Here is an 18,321-nt window from a genome sequence, read left to right as displayed (position 1 = left end):
TCTCTCTCTCTCTCTCTCTGTTGTTTATCTGCTCGCCCTCTTTCTTACTTACACTTTATCACTAAAATGTAAACACTCACACACACAGTCCTTGACTCGGATGATAATTAGTTGTGCGTTCAACACTAATGGTTTGTAAAAAGTGTGTGTTAACACACACTGCTTCTTAGCGTACTTTTATTTTTTATTTTTTTCAGTCACCCCATCTATCTTATCCTAGTTTGTGCACATACACACACACAAAGTCTCTATTATTGAGTTGGGAGGGGGTCTTGGATTGACCCACTAGAGGAGGGGAAGGGGAAAAGTGATGGCTTTCTGTGGTCAACAGGTTTTATGTCAGGTCAGCAGGTTTGAAAGTGCTGATGACACGTACATGTGCACACTGTGTGTGTGTGTGTGTGTGTGTGTGTATATATTTATACATGTGTGTGTATATATGTGTTTTTTCTGTGTTTATGCTTTTCTGCCTATGAAAATGTACCCACTTGTCTGACATCACATTTCTACTTTCGAAAGATGTGTTAGTTTTTGGTTTCTCCTTGTAAATGTGCATGAATTATTTTTGATTTTTAATAAACGTAACATTTCTCAAAGTTTCCCCTGTTTAGTTGAATGTGTTGGACATAACATAGACACCCTGAAGAAACTGAATTGTCAAGAAAACACTACATATCCCATCCTCTGAGAATATGAAGTGTGTTGTTTGATGTAGTTTTTATTTTGGCTAATGGATAAAGAAGCGTAAAACTGGATTCGACTGGAAACAGTAAAATTTTAAAGCAGCATTGTTTAGAAGATTAGAAGTGTGTGTGTGTGTGTGTGTGTGTGTGTGTGTTTTTTTTTTTTTTTTTTTTTTTTTTTTTCTCTTTCTCAAATCAAGGGTGTATAGCCCCCCTGTGTACAGGAGGCAGACTGGCAGGCGCTTTCTCTCTCTCACACACACTCATACACCCTTCTCTGGGACGGCAGCCAAATGGTTCTTTTGTTTGTACCTTCCTCTTGTCACTTGGAGTTTTCTGTCCTTCACTCCCACAGACTCTCGTTTTGTGTGTTCTCTGTCCCATCTATTGCTCAGTGTTTTCGGGGATAGGGGCTGGACAACTAAACTCTGCATATCTCAAAAAGTTGACACTCAGGAAGAAAATAAATACAATCTTTGAATGATCATACTAGTATAATGCTGTCAAAGTGGAGTACCAGATGTCTCAGCTTTAGTCAGAGCCCACATAGGGAGTTTTGCACTTTTTAGTTTAGAAAAGACAGAAACTCATGCTACATACATACCATACTGACGGTAAAGTTTACCAACCATCAGTAAGAAAGCAGATGAGTGTACTGTTCCTTTAAGTTTTGAATCCCACACAAACATTCAGTCTGCTCATCAACGTGGCCAAGAACAAGGCCCAAAACCTCACTACCAACAAATGTTAAGACTCCTGGCTGGTTTCAGTGTCTTGCTCAAGGACACTTCAGCAGGATGCATGCTTACTGACATGTGCTTGAACCACTGTCCTTGAGTCGAAGGACAAATTCTCTGACTCTGCCTGTTTTCCTTTTATTTTTTGCTAATACTGCCGTTCTTTTGGAAATAATGATTATACAAACCCCATTTCCAGAATTGTGGACTTTTTATAAAATGCAATAAAAAGTAAAATCTGATTTATCAATTCAGCAAATGTAGAGTTTTGTGCCTGATGTACACTCAAAAAAGTTTGGACTTTGCTCATACATTTTCATATAGAAAATGTATGAGCATTAGTACACATAGCTATGCTGCGGCTTGTTTTGGTGCTGATGCAAACAACAAGCAAGTTTCTCCAGTGAGTTTCAGCTATTTTTGGTCATTTGTAAGAGACCCATGATTATTCAGCAGCATTTTCAGACAGGTTATTGATCAACATAAACGGATACATGCCAAAGCTGCTTTTTGGTACCACTATCGCCTCTCTGTTACAAACATACTCACATAGTGTCAAACAATTTCAGTTATTAAAAACATGTACATGATTCAATTGACTCATTTCACAGTCTAATGGGTTAGACCATGAGCGAGTGCTCACATTGCAAAGTTCACGTGAACGATTATGACAGGTTGTTTGTGTGTAGTTATAATTTGATGCAAATCCTATATAAAACTACTGCTATTGACTACCTGTTCATATTTGTAATAGTAGGCTTTACTGTTTATTCCTTTGTGATGCTGAGCTCAGGATTTAATGTGCCAAATTTCTTCTTCTGCTTTGCACTTTGCTGCAGAGTTCTCAGCAAGAATCTCATGGGTCCAACATAATGACATGAAACTGGTGCTACAAAAAAACAAGAGAGATGGACAGATGAATACAGAGAAAGAAAACATACATCTCTGCTCATTTGTGGGCGTCTGCTTTACTCTACCTGCTCAATACCTTCTGTTGTACATCAGTCCCCACCCTGAAGGCACCGACTGTGTGTTTGTCATGCGGCCACATCCTGCCTATTATCGGCAGGCCTGTCCCCTGCAGTCAGAGCAGAGAAAATATGTTGCTGTGAGCGAGGCAGGAGTGACAGAGTGAGGTTGGACAGAGGTAAAACAGAAGAGCGGAGGAGGGTGAGAGGAAGGGTTGCATGGCATGGATGAAATATGTTGCAATTATTGTCACAGGAGATGCGACTGCTCTGTGGTTTTACATCATCTTCAGTAATAAATAGCAGTAGGAATACAGGACATTTTTATACCTGTGCAAGTGTGATCCTGCAGAGAGAAGGTTTCCTTTGTTGACCTCTGTGCTTGTATTGACAGCATATACCATCACATTTAGTTTAGTGACATTCAGTGTGTTTAAAAAAACAAAAAGCAAAAACCATATTGTGCAACGGTCTCGACATGGACATGTTCTTATAATGTTGAGAATGTGGTTGGAATTCGATATGATGCTCAACCTTTAAAAAGAGGGAGGCTAAGAAGGAGATGAGAGGACGAGGGAAGAAGAGAGAGAGGGAGAGCAGGCAGGGTGGTGGAGTGAGTGAGTGAGTGAGTAAGTGAGTGTGAGGAGGAGGAGGAGGAGGAAGAAGAAGAAGGAGGATGCAGCGCACAAAGCACCAGAGCAGCAGGTTGCTATAACAACAGCACCTTAGTGGTTCCATCTCTGTCTCTCTTCTCTCCCTCCCTCTCCCTCTCTGATCACCCTCTCATCGTTTGCTCCCCGCTGTCATTTGGCGCGGTATGCCTTTCCATCAAGCAACCAATCTCCTCCTCCTCTTCCTCCTCCTGCCCTGCCTCCCCCCACCTCTTATCTCCTTCACCATCTTTCCTCCTCTTCATCTTCATGTTCTTGTAGCTTCCTCCACTGAAAGGAAAAAGACCATCTGCCTGACAAATAAATCCCTTCTTCCTAGTGTGTGTGTGTGTGTGTGTGTGTGTGTGTGTGTGTGTGTGTGTGTGTGTGTGTGTGTGTGTGTGTGTGTGTGTCTGTCTCTCTCTCTCTCGCCCTCTCTCTCCCCCTCTCCCTTACCTTTGTCTCTCTGCATCTTTGTCACTCTCTCTCGCTCTCTTTATGTGTGTCGATAGTGGGAGCAGACAGAGGAGCAGTCAGCAGGTGTTTATGTCAAAGAATACAGAGAGAGATGCAGGAGAGGAAACAAGTGGTTCTCTCTCCCCTTTTCTGTCTCACTCTGGTGCCTTTGCTCTTTTGCATCCTCTCGTCCTTTTTTTTTTTTTAATATATATATTTTCCAATGCTCTTTTTTTCTCTCTAAGAACTCCAGCTTGATTAAACTCTTTACAAATTTCTTTGTCTCTGCACTCTCCACATGTTCTACGGGCTCCGGTCCTTACTCTCACACATGCAAACGCTCAGTCCTTTTGAGTTCAGTTCACGTCAAAGCTGCTTTATCGCCGTGCTTTCCCAACGAATAATAATATTGTCAGGTTGTGTTTGCAGTGCACAACAGGTATATTACTGTAATTCAGAGTTGTAATTAGGTTGATAATTGTGCAAAAAGAAACAAATGACTCATTAACTACAGGTAATATAAAGGATTTTGCACCGGCTCTCAGTTTTGTCATTCATTCTGTCACGTTCCCTCAGGCTACAGCATGCTGACTCATACAGTCCTGAGCAGGCAGAACCACAGTCCGTCTTTTTCTCTCTGTCTGAAGCGATTTTTCTATTTCTTTGTTTCTGTATCTATATTCAGTATTTTGTCAAGAAGGTTGGACTGGTAATGATTTTTTTTTCTGGATGGGTGTGTAAGTAAAGCCTGTGTGGGAGGGTGCTATAGTTCTCACCACCTGGATAATTATGGGATTTTTTTATAGGTGGGCTTTTAAAGCTGAGTCTGTTATTATCAACGTGAGTCACTGGCATTTAGGGCAAGCTTGTAACACATGTGTGCACGTGTACACAATCCCAAATCTGCACACGGGAGACCTGAATTATTTAAACCCATTGATTGCAGGACCACACACGCACACACTTGATGAAGTTGATGAAGCCATGTCATGACAGAGGAGATGTGTGTTTTCCTATGTTTTTCTCAGTTGTTGCTCTAATGGCTGCACCAGCATGAGGGTTCAGGCCACACACGCATGTACAAACACACATGCTGTAATTTTGGCTGTCAATACTAATAATGTTTATCATGCCATAAAGATAATTAGGCCGACTGTCAGTCAGACTGGAGCAGAGAAGGGAAAGCTAGTGCACGCATTTACATGCCAGTAAGCCAAGAAAGTAAAAAAAAAAAAAAGGACAATTTGTGTGCTCTTTGTTGGGGTGTGTGTGTGTGTGTGTGTGTGTGTGTGTGTGTGTGTGTGTGTGTGTGTCTGCTAGCTTGACTGGGTCCACCTCAGGGTCAGAATACAATCTGAATATATTTTGTCTGTTGTTCCATTTGAATAACAAAGAGCTAAGCGTGCATCTGCACACATACAAGTGTCAGTAGAGCTTCCTGTGTGTGTGTGTGTGTGTCTGTTTGACTTGTTCACATGTGAAAGCTGACGACGTGGATTGTACAAAATATTTTACTTCTTCTGATTTGAAACAAAAGACTGTTTGAAATGCAGATCTCTGTAAATGTAGCTTGCGAATGGCTCATATCAATGTGTATTTGTGAAACTGTGCGTTTATGTTTGTTGTTTGCACAAGTGTGCGCTGACTGAAAAGACTGATTTTGGGTTCACTGTGAAAATATTTTCATTACATACAGTTTTAACTCGACAATGATGGCTTTTTTCCTATGTTAAACCACTTTATTAATTTTCTCCCAAATTATCAAAGCTGCCTTTCAAAGTGTTCCAAAACTGTGTAATTTGCCATCACTTTCCTTTTTAAAGACCTCCAAAGAATGAAAATCAAACTAAATAATACTGTATCTGTAGCCTTCATTCCTTGGACAGTGAATGTACTGTAACATGAGCCTTTAGCTGAGATTTTGACACAAAGATCATCCTATTGTTTGTGAATCCTAAACACTGGTTTAGATTTTTGCCAGAGCACAAACCTGTACCCTGGGAACCTCTCATAAATGGGGTGGCTGCTCCTCATCCGTCATTTTAATACCATCTACTATTCATCTGCCAACTTCATTAGGGTTTAAAATTAATGTGAGTTAGGAGTAAAATTGAGATTGAGAGTTTATTAAATTGCACAGAAAATTTTTATACACTTTTCTGTTTTTTTTCCCATCATAGTTTAGTTGTTTGCCCGTTCCCATTGTTTACCTGACTTTACATTGCTGCCAACTCCCTACTCCTGCTATCCTCACAAGGTTGAAGACAGTGCGCCTGCTTTTGATACATACATGAAGTCACCAGCTCTCTCTGTTCTCCTGGGGGGTACAAAAAGCTTCACCAGGAGATTTTAGTGCATCGAGACTTTTATTGCTGCCTCACTCAGATTCTCTCTCACTCACTCTTGCATTGACTGGCTGATGTTTCAAAAGCAATTTGTGTCTCATTTCCTGGGTGTAATTAACACCTTGACAGCAGGCACACTGAAAGATAGTTGTATTACGAAATACACTGGAGTACGTTTTCCCACCACCACATTTCATACTTTCAGCCAAGCACTGTTAAAAGTATTATCAGTGCATTAAACCATTAGCCCTGCATCATAGACTGAACTGATAGCTGACTGTATTCCCCTGCTGACAATTATATATTAGAATTTTTGTAAGATTGCTGTTTTGAAATGAATCCACTACCCACTTTAAGCGATTTTGAAAAGCACATTTTTCAGTGAAAGAAAACACCTGCTGACTGTAGATCAACGGCTGAAATGGACAGAATGTTAGATTTGTCATGTTGGCAGCATCTTACTTTGTCTTGCGTCTCCCTTGCATTATCTACGTTTCTGTTTGCTGTCCCTCTGTGCCTCCTGTCCTCTCCCACCCATGTCTATGATAGTGATTACCTTAACCACCAACCAGTGTTCATTAGCACCCTGTCGTTATCTTGTCTGTGCCACGGCAGACACTGTGAGGCTGTTAAGTTCAGTGGACTGTGTGGAACAGTAATTCTGTAAGGCTGTACTGAAAGAACAATTGATTTGTCTTGGTGATATTTAGAGTCTCAGCACACCTCTTGCCTTCTCATGACAGTTCTTGATGTGTGTAGAGAGGAAGCAGCCTCTTGCTTTATTGATCTGGTATCATGTGGTTTCCTTTGTTAGCACCCTCAAGACCCATAGAAAAGTTTCCATTTTGCTAACATGCCCCATCTTTGGTGACCTATAGACCTAACCTGTTTTCTTTTTCCTCTTTCTATCAGCTGCAGGAAACTGTAAAGAGGAAACTGGACAGTGCACGTTCGCCCCTCAATGGAGACCAGAACGGCATCTGTGATGGAGGCAGCTACTCGCCAACTACAAAAAGGGTGTGGAAGGAGGGCTCAGGTGGTTTGGACTCGCTAACAGGTTTGCCTAACAACAACAGTAACAACAATGTACCACCTATCTCTCCACTGCACCAAATGGACATTAAGCCATTACTTGGTGGCCCCAACACTTCCACTGGAAACAACACTACAAACACCAATGGCAACCACATAGGCCGGTCATCAGACGAGCTGGGGAAAAATGGTGGCAGCCATCTCCCAGACATGAAGCTGAATGGCTCGCTAGACTTGGAGGACAGCTTCGGCCTGCTCAAAGACCTGAAACAAGAGCCTCTGGATGACGGAGGTGGGATGGAGTCCTCCGATCCTCAGTCTCTGTCCAATCAGAACAAACTGTTCTCTGATATCAACCTCAATGATCAGGAGTGGCAGGAGCTGATTGATGAGCTGGCCAATACTGTGCCAGAGGACGATATGCACGACCTCTTCAACGAGGACTTTGAGGACAAGAAAGAAGCAGAATTTGGCAGGCCGGCAAACAACCAGACTCCAGGCCCACAGGAAGCAGCTGGAAATGCAACAGCACCTGCAGGGGGAGCAGCGCCAGCAGCAGCACTGCCTCCCCCACCTCAGCCGCCACAGGGAGGCCCACAGGTTCCCATGGGCTCACCACAGGTCAGTGCTAAGAGGTTCAAGAGGATGTACTATGGCTCTATTAACCTCTGCCCTAAAACAGGACTGACTTATGTAGAATTGCAGTACCAGTTTAAATGTGTTTGCTCTTAGCTGTAACACAACACATCCGTCATTATAAAACAGCATTTCATAAACCATGCACAAACGGCACACAGATCAAGTTACCTTTTTTTTGATACAGGGACTCCAGGTAATGGGTTTTAAGATCGTGTCCAAGTTTCATCATTGTAGTCAGTCTGTTCTGTGCGTCTCGATTTTTGAAACTGCATCAGATCAGCACGAGATTTTTTGTTGGTGATTGGCTCATTGGTCTGAGGGAACCTCGACCGCAACAATGTTTCTCCCCTTACATGCAACACACACTGATTATAAACGTACTTATCTTATTAAGACCATAAGCATAACATAAAATCAAGTAGAACTCACCACACATGCTCTACATCGTTTACATACCAAATAGATTTAACACAGAACTGTAGCATTTGGCTTTTCCTTTCTTCTTCTACAGCCGCACAAAGGAGGCTGCTGTAGACTTGTCCAGAGCACCCACTGCTCCAGAGCACCCACTGCTCTGGACAAGCAACAACAGGAGTAAACGTCTAACACTGCAAATTGTTATTTTACTTTGCATTTAGTGTTTAGCAATTGTTAATTAGAAAGGTTTTCTTTTTAAGGTTAACTATTTGAGTTAATAATACGTGTTGTATATGTTTTTTGTTTTCTTTTTTTGTGTGTGTGTGTGTGTGTGTGTGTGTGTGTGAACTTTTCTCAGGTGCGGCCATCGTCGTCAGGCCCTCAGTTTGCCACCACTGCCAATGGAACTCCTCCTCAGCAACCTTTGCAACAATCTCCAGCTGTTGCCATGGCATCAGGTTCACCATTGCACAACTGTGTTGCTCGCTCCCCTCAGACCCCAACCCAAGCTCAGACGCAAGCAGTCTCTAGGCCTGGGAATGGATACATGATGAACCCAGGCCCAGGGGTCAGTCAGGCGGGAACGGGACCTGGAGCGACCGGGGTCACCCCTGGTGGACAACCTGTAGGGCCACTGACGCCAGAACTTTCTCCAGCAGAGCAGCTTAAAGCGATGGCTCAGCAGCGTGCTAAACTACTGCAGCAGAAGCAGCAGCATCAACAAGCAGCTAACTGGTCTCCTGCAGGCGCTCCAACCAGTCCCTATAACTCTGGTCCCTTTAATCAGGACAAACCCAACAGTCCCATGATGTACCCACCACAAGCCTTCAACACTCCACAAGGCCCTCTAGTGACTGGGATGGCCTCCAACAATGGGCCTAAAGCCCCAATGAACAACTACCTCCCTCACAACCACATGGGCATGATGGGCCAGCAACAGCCAAACAGCATCAACCAGAATGCCCTGTCCAAGCAACAGCAGCAGCAGCAGCAGCAGACAGCAGCCATGTTGTCCTATAACAACACCAAACCGCTGAGTCACTTCAGCGGCGGCGGGGTGGACCACATAGGCCAGAGGATGACTCCACCCATGGGAGGTAGTAATCAGGTCAAGAACCCCATGATGCCTCCCTACATTGGCGGTGGTGGAGGGGGGCAGGGGGCAGGGCCAGGGCAGACCCAGGGACCAATCCCAGGACAGACGGCCCACCTGAGTGAGGAGCAGAAGAGGATGTTGATGATGAAGCAGAAAGTGTTGAACCAGAACATGCCATATAGTGCCATGCAGCCTCATGGACAGGTAAGGGAACATTTGGATCAGCAATGTCTTGTATTACATTGGCACAGACCCAGTGTAGTTAAAACAGTTGTTTCTGTATCAAGGAGGAGGATTTTCTTTGTCTGTAGATTGTCTGTATGCTGATCAGTGATTCCAGGGTCATCCTTCAGATAAGCAGGGCTGTGGGGATGAGTGCCATGTTTGAGGTTGTTGCTGTTGGAGAACACTGAGCATATGATCTTAGGAGGAGAATGAAACAACCCACATTTTTTCACTGGAGGCACCAGTCCACTGGATGCTTCCTTTAAAATGTACAGATAACTGGGACTCTTTTTTTTTTACACACAGAACGCCCCGTGGCAACGGTTCAGAAAAAAAAGGAGTTAAGGTTATTTAGACAGTTGACTGGGAGAGATTACAGAACATAACGTGCTGTTTTAGAAACTCTTCCAGAGGTGCAGCCAGGGAAGGTAAAATGGCGGTAGTTGCCCCAGCAACAAGCCAGGGCTGGGAATAGGCATAGGAAAATGGCCTGTCGAGGGTGTATTGATGCCTCTGCAACACTAACAGTACTGATAGCCTCTCCCCACTCCTCCTCCCCCAGACACACAAGCGCTTGCACTCACACACAGCGCCAAACACCAAAGCTAAACTGCTCCTTAGCTCATATCCCCAATCTGTCACAGCTGACTGATGGCTGAGATTGTACTGCTAAGCCAAGCTAGCTGCTGTCATTACTGAAAGCCCACCTCAGGCAGTTTGTTTCCCAAGCGCAGCAACCAGCACAGGCCGCTGTGAACGCTCCAGTGGCTCAGCCAGGTGTCAGGTGTCCTTCATAATCCACCGGACAGAGAACACTGATGAAGTGTGGGTGGACTCAACCTTAACAAATGAACACATCAACAAGCAAAATCTCGCACTTATATGCTTCTTCTGATGGTGCTCATTGTCTCAGGGCCGTTGTATTATTGTGTGTCCATGCTTGTTGCTGATGCACTCGTCAGTGGTGTCTCCTTCTCTCTTTATCTCTCTGTCGCTCTCTCTCCTGCCTTTCTTGTGTTTATGATATGGCTACAGCCAGTCAGTTACCTCCTCTTCCTCCTCCCCTCTGGTGATCTCTGCGTCTCCTGTCCTGCTCCTCCTCTTTCCTCCCCCTCTCATCACTCCCTCTCTCTTTTTTCTCTCTCCCCCTCTCTCCCTCCCTTCCACTACCAGAGACACTCAGCACCAATAAAGGAGCAGATTTATTAATATGGGGCCTTTGTGGCTGCTGCCTGAAGGGCTGTGTGTTTGTGTGCGCAAGCGAGTAATTGTGAGTCTGTGCACATGTATGTTTGTGTGTGTTTCATAGATTTAAAGGGGGGTGGGTGGTTGAAGGGGGGAGTTGGAGAGATTTATTTGAGTGAGCAGAGAAGAATTGGAAACCGGGAAGAGAAAGGAGAGGGATGTGCAGAGAAGAAAAAGAGCAACTTAAAGGAGAAAGGCAGAAAGAGAGAGAATTATTGTAAAGTGAGGATGGAGCATATTAAAAAGAATGTCAGTCTAATAAGAGAAATGAAGGAGCAATGCAGAATGGAGTGTCTGAAATGCAAAATACTCCTTATTCTACATGTATCTAGCACAATTCTAATGACTCTGTAATTAGTAAGTTTATTTTTAGTCACACAGGTCTTGAGTAACATTAGCAAATCAACTTTAACATGAAATTACTGTGCCCTGCATTTAGATAGATAAATAGGGTGGAAGCGGGTGCAGATGTTGTACTTACAGGATGTGGTCAACTTAACACTCGGAGTAAAGAGGAAGTTCAGAGATTTTTACGTATCAAGATCAGATTAAATGTTAGATGCAGTGCTACTGACCCTGTGAAAAGTTCTATAATGTCATCTTTGACTCTAGAGGAGTCTGATAAAACTACATTTATTAACATTGACATTTATTAAGACAGTGTTGGAAAGTGGCAGTGGAGCTAAAAAATGCATAATAAAATCGCATTATGGGAGGTGTAGTATCCAAAGTCTTGGCCGTAATAGGGATTTGCTCGTTTGATATTGGCAACATACTCTATATTTTATAAATCTGTCTCTGGTGAACTGAAGTGGTGAGGTGCTATTCAAAATCTCTTTAATGGAAAAGAATTTTAACACTGAAGTAGCTTAATTGCAACGCTGCTACAGAGGTGGGTCATATTATGAATCTGAATGCCAATTGGCAGTATTTGTCAGCCGTAAGGAGGTCTTGGCAATCAGCTCTTTAATATTAGAGTTTTCAAACCATCTGTGCCCAACTGCAGGCGCATTGGACCACGAGTTCTTCAGTATGTCAAGGTGAGAAATCTTGAAAATGTTGACAACATATGCGCAATGCAGCAAACAATGAGGCGCTGTAGTTACAGGCTGAAATGAAGCAGCAGATAAGAGTGACTCTTCCTCCCCCCGCTGGATCTTTAATCACTTGGTCAGAATGAGGTATTAAGCAGACAAACAGATGGCAGCATTAGCAACTCTTTTCAGCAGCTAACTCAAAGAGACATCATGGTTCAGTAACATTTTCTTCTGCCCTAGCAAGCCTATTAGTCCATTGGTTTTCTTGTATCATTAAATTGCACACTTTTCAGAGAGCAGCCATTATCATTTCACACCTCTGCCGTACAGTTGTGCTGTAGTTCACAGGTAGAGACAAAAGCATCATCTGCTACAACTGTGGAGGACTGTCAAAGCTGAGCTTAATAAGTAAATGTTTATACGTGCGTGTATGGATTTCAATTTCTGGTTGTGATGGAGTCATTTGTGTTGATATGTTGATATCCCCTGAGAAACACTTGGTAATGTTGTTTGTGTCTGGGTTTAGTGAAGATACCTGTGTTTAGCTAGTGTTTTCTTTGTCTTTATTAGCGAACTGTATGTCATCATTAGCCTTTGACTTGTGTGTGTGTGTGTGTGTGTGTTTGTGTTTGTGTGTGTTTTCATTTCACAGGTGGCACTGAAACATCACCGTATCTCTGCCTGTCCTCTCTCACTCTTTCTCTCTCTCTCTCTCTCTCTCACTGTGTGTCTTTCTGTGTGTGTAGGCTAATCCAGTTAGCAGCTGCTCAGGGAAACTTCAGCCTCGCTCCTCAAAAGCTCGTTAGTCAAGCTTTAATTGTTGCTCCCTCGCTTTGCATATCGCCATGACGCTAATTTATGCCCGTTGTCGCGGTTACTGTCGCCACAGTGGTGGATGTCTCGGTGGAAGCAGCAAGTGGGGGAGCAAAGGCACATGCACGAGTCTGTGGAAGATGTTTGTGTGGTTCTCTGCGTGTGACGGATTATGCCAGCGCCTCAGTGTGTGTTTGTGTGTGCGTATGTGTGAGACAAAACGACTGTGAGACGGATGTGGCTTGTTGCACAAGTGTGTGTGTGTGTGTGTGTGTGTGTGTGTGTGTGTGTGTGTGTGTGTGTGTGTGTGTGTGTGTGTGCGCAGCTGTGTGGTGCTGGCAGCGCAGAGGCGGGCCCTGGGGTTATCTGAGTGATGATTGGATGAGAATAGATTGACAGGTGTTGGCCTCAGAGGGCCACCTCTGGTGTCATCCTGGTAAATTGGAGCGGGAGGTTTGACTGTGCGTATGTGTGAATGAGTACGTGTGTGCGGTCATGTACTGTAGGAGATCACGGTGTCACACACCGACCACAGTGCATGAAGGAGCCGACTCCGGTGCTAATAGCCCTGTGAGTCACGACACGAGCCCCCTCACACATGAACACACACTCTCAACAAATAAACAGGCTTTGAGAAACGCTCACAGGCATCCACACCTTCTTCCAAATCCTTTCTTGCTTTCTACTTTCTCCACCCCTCTCCCATCATCCTCTCTGTTTTCTTCTTCATTTTTTTGTCCATCCTCTTTGGTTAAAGACCCTGACCTCCTCAAGGTCTCAGTGGTAGCAGGTCTAACGCACACACTGAGAGCAAGTTTCACACACTCAAAAGGACCCAACAAATACGTTGACTTTATCGGCCAATATTAGCTTTACCTTTATTTTACCAGTGTGACATACAACAGAGTTACAGTCAGTTTAGGTTTCTAAAGCTTGAATCACATATTTCAGTGTAAATGAAAAAGCATAAACAAATGTAATGATTTTTCAGAAATTGAACTTCACTGTAAAAGTGCAACAGAATCCACCTAAAATAAACTAAAAGTACCTAATCAAAGACAAATTTTTATACAAAATGTATACATTTCAAAATATTAATATCTGTTTGATCCTCAGTAATGTCATATCAGTATCTATTGGACTCATTAAGAAAAAGGCAATTGGGGGAAGAATTTCTCTCTCTTCCTCCCATCTATCCCCAGAACAGGCGACATTACCTTCCCTCCCTTCTTCACTCACGTACACACATTTTTATCTCCTGCTCCCTCTGCCCCACCACCCCCCACCCCTGTCTGGGTGACACACACAGAAGTGAATACTGCTCACTCTCTCACTCTTCCATCTCCCTCCCTCTCTTCAGGCACACGTGTCAGGGCTTGAGCTCTCAGATCCTGTAGAGAGGCTCTGAAGAATTGGAGGTGGGGGTGGTGGGGAGTCCGGGTGGAGCAGGGAGGTGGAGGAGGTTGCAGGCTGCTGTGTTCCGATGTGTATTTGCTCTCTCTCTGTCTCTGCTGGGATGCTTCCTGTTAAGACAAATACAAGACAAACAGCTCCTACTGTCCCCCCCATATCGGTTCCCTTTGCTTCCTCTCTCACATTGTCACCCTTACTTTCCTTTTATTACCTTTCTATTCCTCTTTACGTTCCTCTCTTCTGGCTCACATTTCCGTCCTTTCCTTTCCTGCTCACTTCTTCCTTTTCCTTTACTATGCCTTCTCCCTGCATCCATAACTACTTTGCCTCTCCTGTTCTTAGAGGGAGCTGTTAGTGCCGACCTCCACTTCCTCCGATCAATAGCGTGCTTGTGCCTGTCCAAAAAAGAAGTCACACACTCTAATATTTTGTTGGATCACCTATAGCTTTGATTACAGTACGCATTCGCCGTGGCATCATTTCGATAAGCTTCTGCAATGTCACAACACTTGTAACACAGAGTTGCATTAAAGTTTCGCCAAGATCTTGTATTGATGATGGGAGAGTCAGACCGCTGCACAAAGTCTTCTCCAGCACATCCCAAATATTCTCTCACGGGGTTAAGGTCTGGCCTCTGTGGTGGTCAATCCATGTATGAAAATGATGTGTCATGCTCCCTGAACCACTCACTCACTCACCAATCACAATTTGAGCTCGATGAATACTGGCATTGTCCTTTTTAAATATGCCTCTGCCATCAGGAAAGAAAAATTCCATTGATGGAATAACCTGGACATTCAGTATATTCAGGTAGTCAGCTGACCTCATTCTTTGGACACATAATGTTGTTGAACCTGGAACTGACCAACTGCAGCAACCCCAGATCATAGCACTGCCACCACCGGCTTGTACATTTGGCACTAGGAATGAAGGGTGCATCACTTCAACCGCCTCTCTTCTTACCCTGATACACCAATAACTTTGGAATGGGGTAAATTTGGACTCATCAGACCACATGACCTTCTTCCATTATTAACTCAGTTTTAGTAGTTTCATAAATCTCCGTAGATGTTTTCTTTCTTTGATGCCAATAATTTGAGCCTTCTGAAACATTTCTATGAACACAGGATGTGTCTTCAGAAATGGTTGTTGAAGAAAGGAGAAGCTACTTACTGCGTCAGTTAGGGTAAAATAACTTGTTGCCAGTTGAAACATAATCATCCAAGTAATTATCCAATGGGAGGCTCTTACTTATTTGCTTAGTTACCTCCAGGTGGTGGCAGTATATTTAATATATAGAAGTGTGTGTGTGTGTGTGTGTGTGTGTGTGTGTGTGTGTGTGTGTGCGCGCGCGTGTGTGTGTGTGTGTGTGTGTGTGTATGCGGTCTCATGTAATACAGTGTGCCTGTGTCTGATAACAGTTTATATATATTTATCTAACACAGATTGTGTGTAATGTATGTGAATGTAAGACATATAATTAACTGCAAGACTGGATTTATTATGCTCATGCACTGAGATAATTGTGGGCACGTGTGTGTTTATGCATCCGTATGTGTGCCTGAGCAGCATTGGGAGCAGCAGGAGGGAAAACGATTCCCAGGGTCCCCCCCCCCCCAACTCCCTCCTAACCCCACAACATAACACACACACACACACAACCAAAGCCGTTTGGTTTGCTCTGACAGCATCAGAGAAAACACACTGAGACAGACCATCTTCAAGCATTCGACACGCCCTCGGGGTGTGAATACAGGTTTGGAGAGGAAATATCAATACTCACCTCTACCAACACGCTGCTTTTTCAGAGCAGTGCCACCGTATGTTGGGTTGTTTATCACTAGTGTGTGTGTGTGTGTGTGTGTGTGTGAGTGTGAGATCAAGCCTTCTCTAGTATTCTATCCTCATCTGCAGTACGGACCTGCAGGCCTCACTGTCTCAAAAACCATCATGACATAGTGTGTCTGCAGGGAGCATGGTGTCTGAGTGTATGTGTGTGTGCATATGTAGAAGAGCAGCCACTGCCAAGTCTGTGTGCGTGTGCGTGTGTTCGTCAGGAGGTAAAGGGGGGGAGTGGATCATTCTTATGCTGTGTCTGTGGGCCAAAGGGAGGGAGGAAGGGGGATGCAGTCAGAAGGCTGCATACTAAACAGACTGCTGTCACCCCGCCAGCACCTTGCGCTCACGCACACGCACACACACACACACACACACACACACACACACACACACACACACACACACACACACACACACACACACGCTTGGTTGCTCTACCTCTTATACACACTTGCAGTCGACGCAGACATCATGCACGTGCGCACCCTCACAGCGCACATACACACACACTCGCTCCTCATGCCAGCTCAAACTTTGGCTGCCTTGCTCGGCTGCCGGTTGCCATGGCAACCATGGCCCACAGCACCTTGCAGCCCAAATCAATGGCAGCTCCAAGACGAGGGTAGACAGGGGTAGCTTGTATGTGTGTATGTGCATACACGCGACAGCCTGTCTCTGTCCAAATGTTCCAGGCTATAAGCAGGTTGTACTTGTGTATAGTTTAGTGATAAATATGGCATAAGGCTGAGCTGCAGATTGCACTAACAGCACACTATCAATGTTACACAAATTGGATTTAAGCCTAGAATAAACAGAATACAATGTTGTGGACATGTTGAGGAAGACAGGAGGAAAAACAGTTGGCTATTAGGAAGAGTATGAGGTCAGTCCATTAATTTAGAGTAATAATGTGTTTGTCCCAACTTGCTAATCACCTTGTTTGTGTTGATGGCTCCTAATGTGGCCACCATGCCAAGTGACACACACACACAAAGACAAATGCGAGCGACGACACAGATGTGACCCCGCACTTGTCCCCAAAATGCACCCCATCCTCCCCATCTGCTCAGTCAGATGCTAACACACACACACACGTTGCCACTTACCATTAAGACCAGTCACCATTGTTTAGTGACACGGTTCAGCAGGTACACACACACACAACAAAAGCAGCGAGTCTTGTGAAGTTATACTGTTAACTCACGTGTGACTGCTGGAGTTTCTGCATTCGCATGCCAGCCCCTACTCTCACCCCCACCCACCTCACCCATCCAACACGTCTATCACGTCTGTCTTGCACTACTCATCACTCCTCTGTGTGGGCTGAAAGAAGGAAGGAAGGAAAGAGCGAATGGAGGAGGAAAAACCAAAACAGAAAAGTAAAGGCAGGCAAGGAGGGGAAGAGGGGTGGGTGCAGGACAGGGGGAGGTGTAGTAAAGCTCTTTGAGGATTAGGTTGAGAATTTTGACTCTGTCTTACAGAGGAAGGAGGAGGTGGTGGTGTCAGTGGTGGTGGAGAGGATAGATCGACTCCTAGGAGCAATTTACCTCAAACGGCTCCGACACTGCTAATCCGCTCTTAAAGGAGCCTAATCCAACAGTCTTGTACCTGATACTGAGAAAAGAGAGAAAGGAGAGTGGCAGAAGGAAGACAGGAAAAACTGATAGAAAAAAGAGGGAGGGTGTAGAATAGGCATAAGTACGGGGAGAGAGAGAGCTGTGTGTACAACAGTGTACAAACACCCAATCAAATCTGCTTCGTCTGGACAGGCAAAATGTTAAATTCATAATTAATAAGGAACACCGACCTAATGTTGGTTTGAAGTTGGCTAGCCACACTCTGCCCTGTCCTTCCTACAGTCAAGTTGTGGTTCTAGTGCTATAGGACTGTTAATTCCCCTTTTTGGTTTTATAAGATTGTAAGCCGCATCTGCAACTAGAACTCAGCCTCTGTGTCTTGAACTTCATTAACTTCACTTTGCACTGACTATTCTGACATTAATGTACACTCGGGCAACAGAAACAGTGTTATTACTGCTTTTTTCTGGAGGTGACTTTGATGCAGTACACTGTAATACAAGAGCAGAGACTGTTGCAGTGATACTTATTTTTTCTGATATAAAAGAACTGTGACAAAACTAAAAAAAAGAAAAAAAATAGAAAAACACGAGATCCAGCTTAAAATTATGAATGTCCCATTTTCCAGAGGACAATAAACATACAGGATAAGTAAAATAAAAATAAACACAAGATTTTGCATCTGGGACAATTTTGAGACCATAAATAAAGAAAAGCACCATGATAAAGGATCGCCTTTATTCATTATGAAAACTGATTTTTTTTTTTAGGCAGATAGGTCCTATTCAGATTGAAATGAGCACACATCACTAAGCTTTTCAGCTCTCTGGTACCTTTTGCATTTCCAAGTTTGGATGAAATTTGTGGACTGTCAAATCACAGTATACACCTGCAGTTTTACTGTAATTAATTGTGAAAACACTGATCATAATTTTCCATCAACTTCCAACAATTGCGAGGGCTTGTCACACCTGAAAGTGGCATCATGAGGTTACCTGTGCATTGTTGCAAAACAGTAAATGTGAGAGCCTTGATGATAAAGGGGTAACATATCGTACCCAGTTCTAGTTGAACTACAGTAACTGGGAAGTTTATCGCTAAAATGCTATAAATCTTGTATAATAATATCTTGTTAGCTGACTTGCTAAT

At 43.9% G+C, this 18,321-nt stretch overlaps 1 protein-coding gene across 1 annotated transcript in view; it reads left to right on the top strand.

The window, feature by feature from the left end:
- Window positions 1-18,321, top strand: part of maml3 (mastermind-like transcriptional coactivator 3) — a 127,867-nt gene that overhangs the window by 37,336 nt on the left and 72,210 nt on the right. Inside the window, exons 2-3 of the mRNA XM_026358768.1 lie at window positions 6,752-7,492; window positions 8,286-9,227. Coding sequence (XP_026214553.1) covers window positions 6,752-7,492; window positions 8,286-9,227 — 1,683 coding nt within the window. The remainder of the gene's footprint in view (window positions 1-6,751; window positions 7,493-8,285; window positions 9,228-18,321) is intronic.

Source organism: Anabas testudineus, chromosome 1, assembly GCF_900324465.2.
Source record: "Anabas testudineus chromosome 1, fAnaTes1.2, whole genome shotgun sequence".
In the NCBI taxonomy this organism is placed as follows: Eukaryota; Metazoa; Chordata; class Actinopteri; order Anabantiformes; family Anabantidae; genus Anabas; species Anabas testudineus.
The sequence above is the reverse complement of the archived record's forward strand: the minus strand, read 5'-3'. Positions and strand labels throughout refer to the sequence as shown.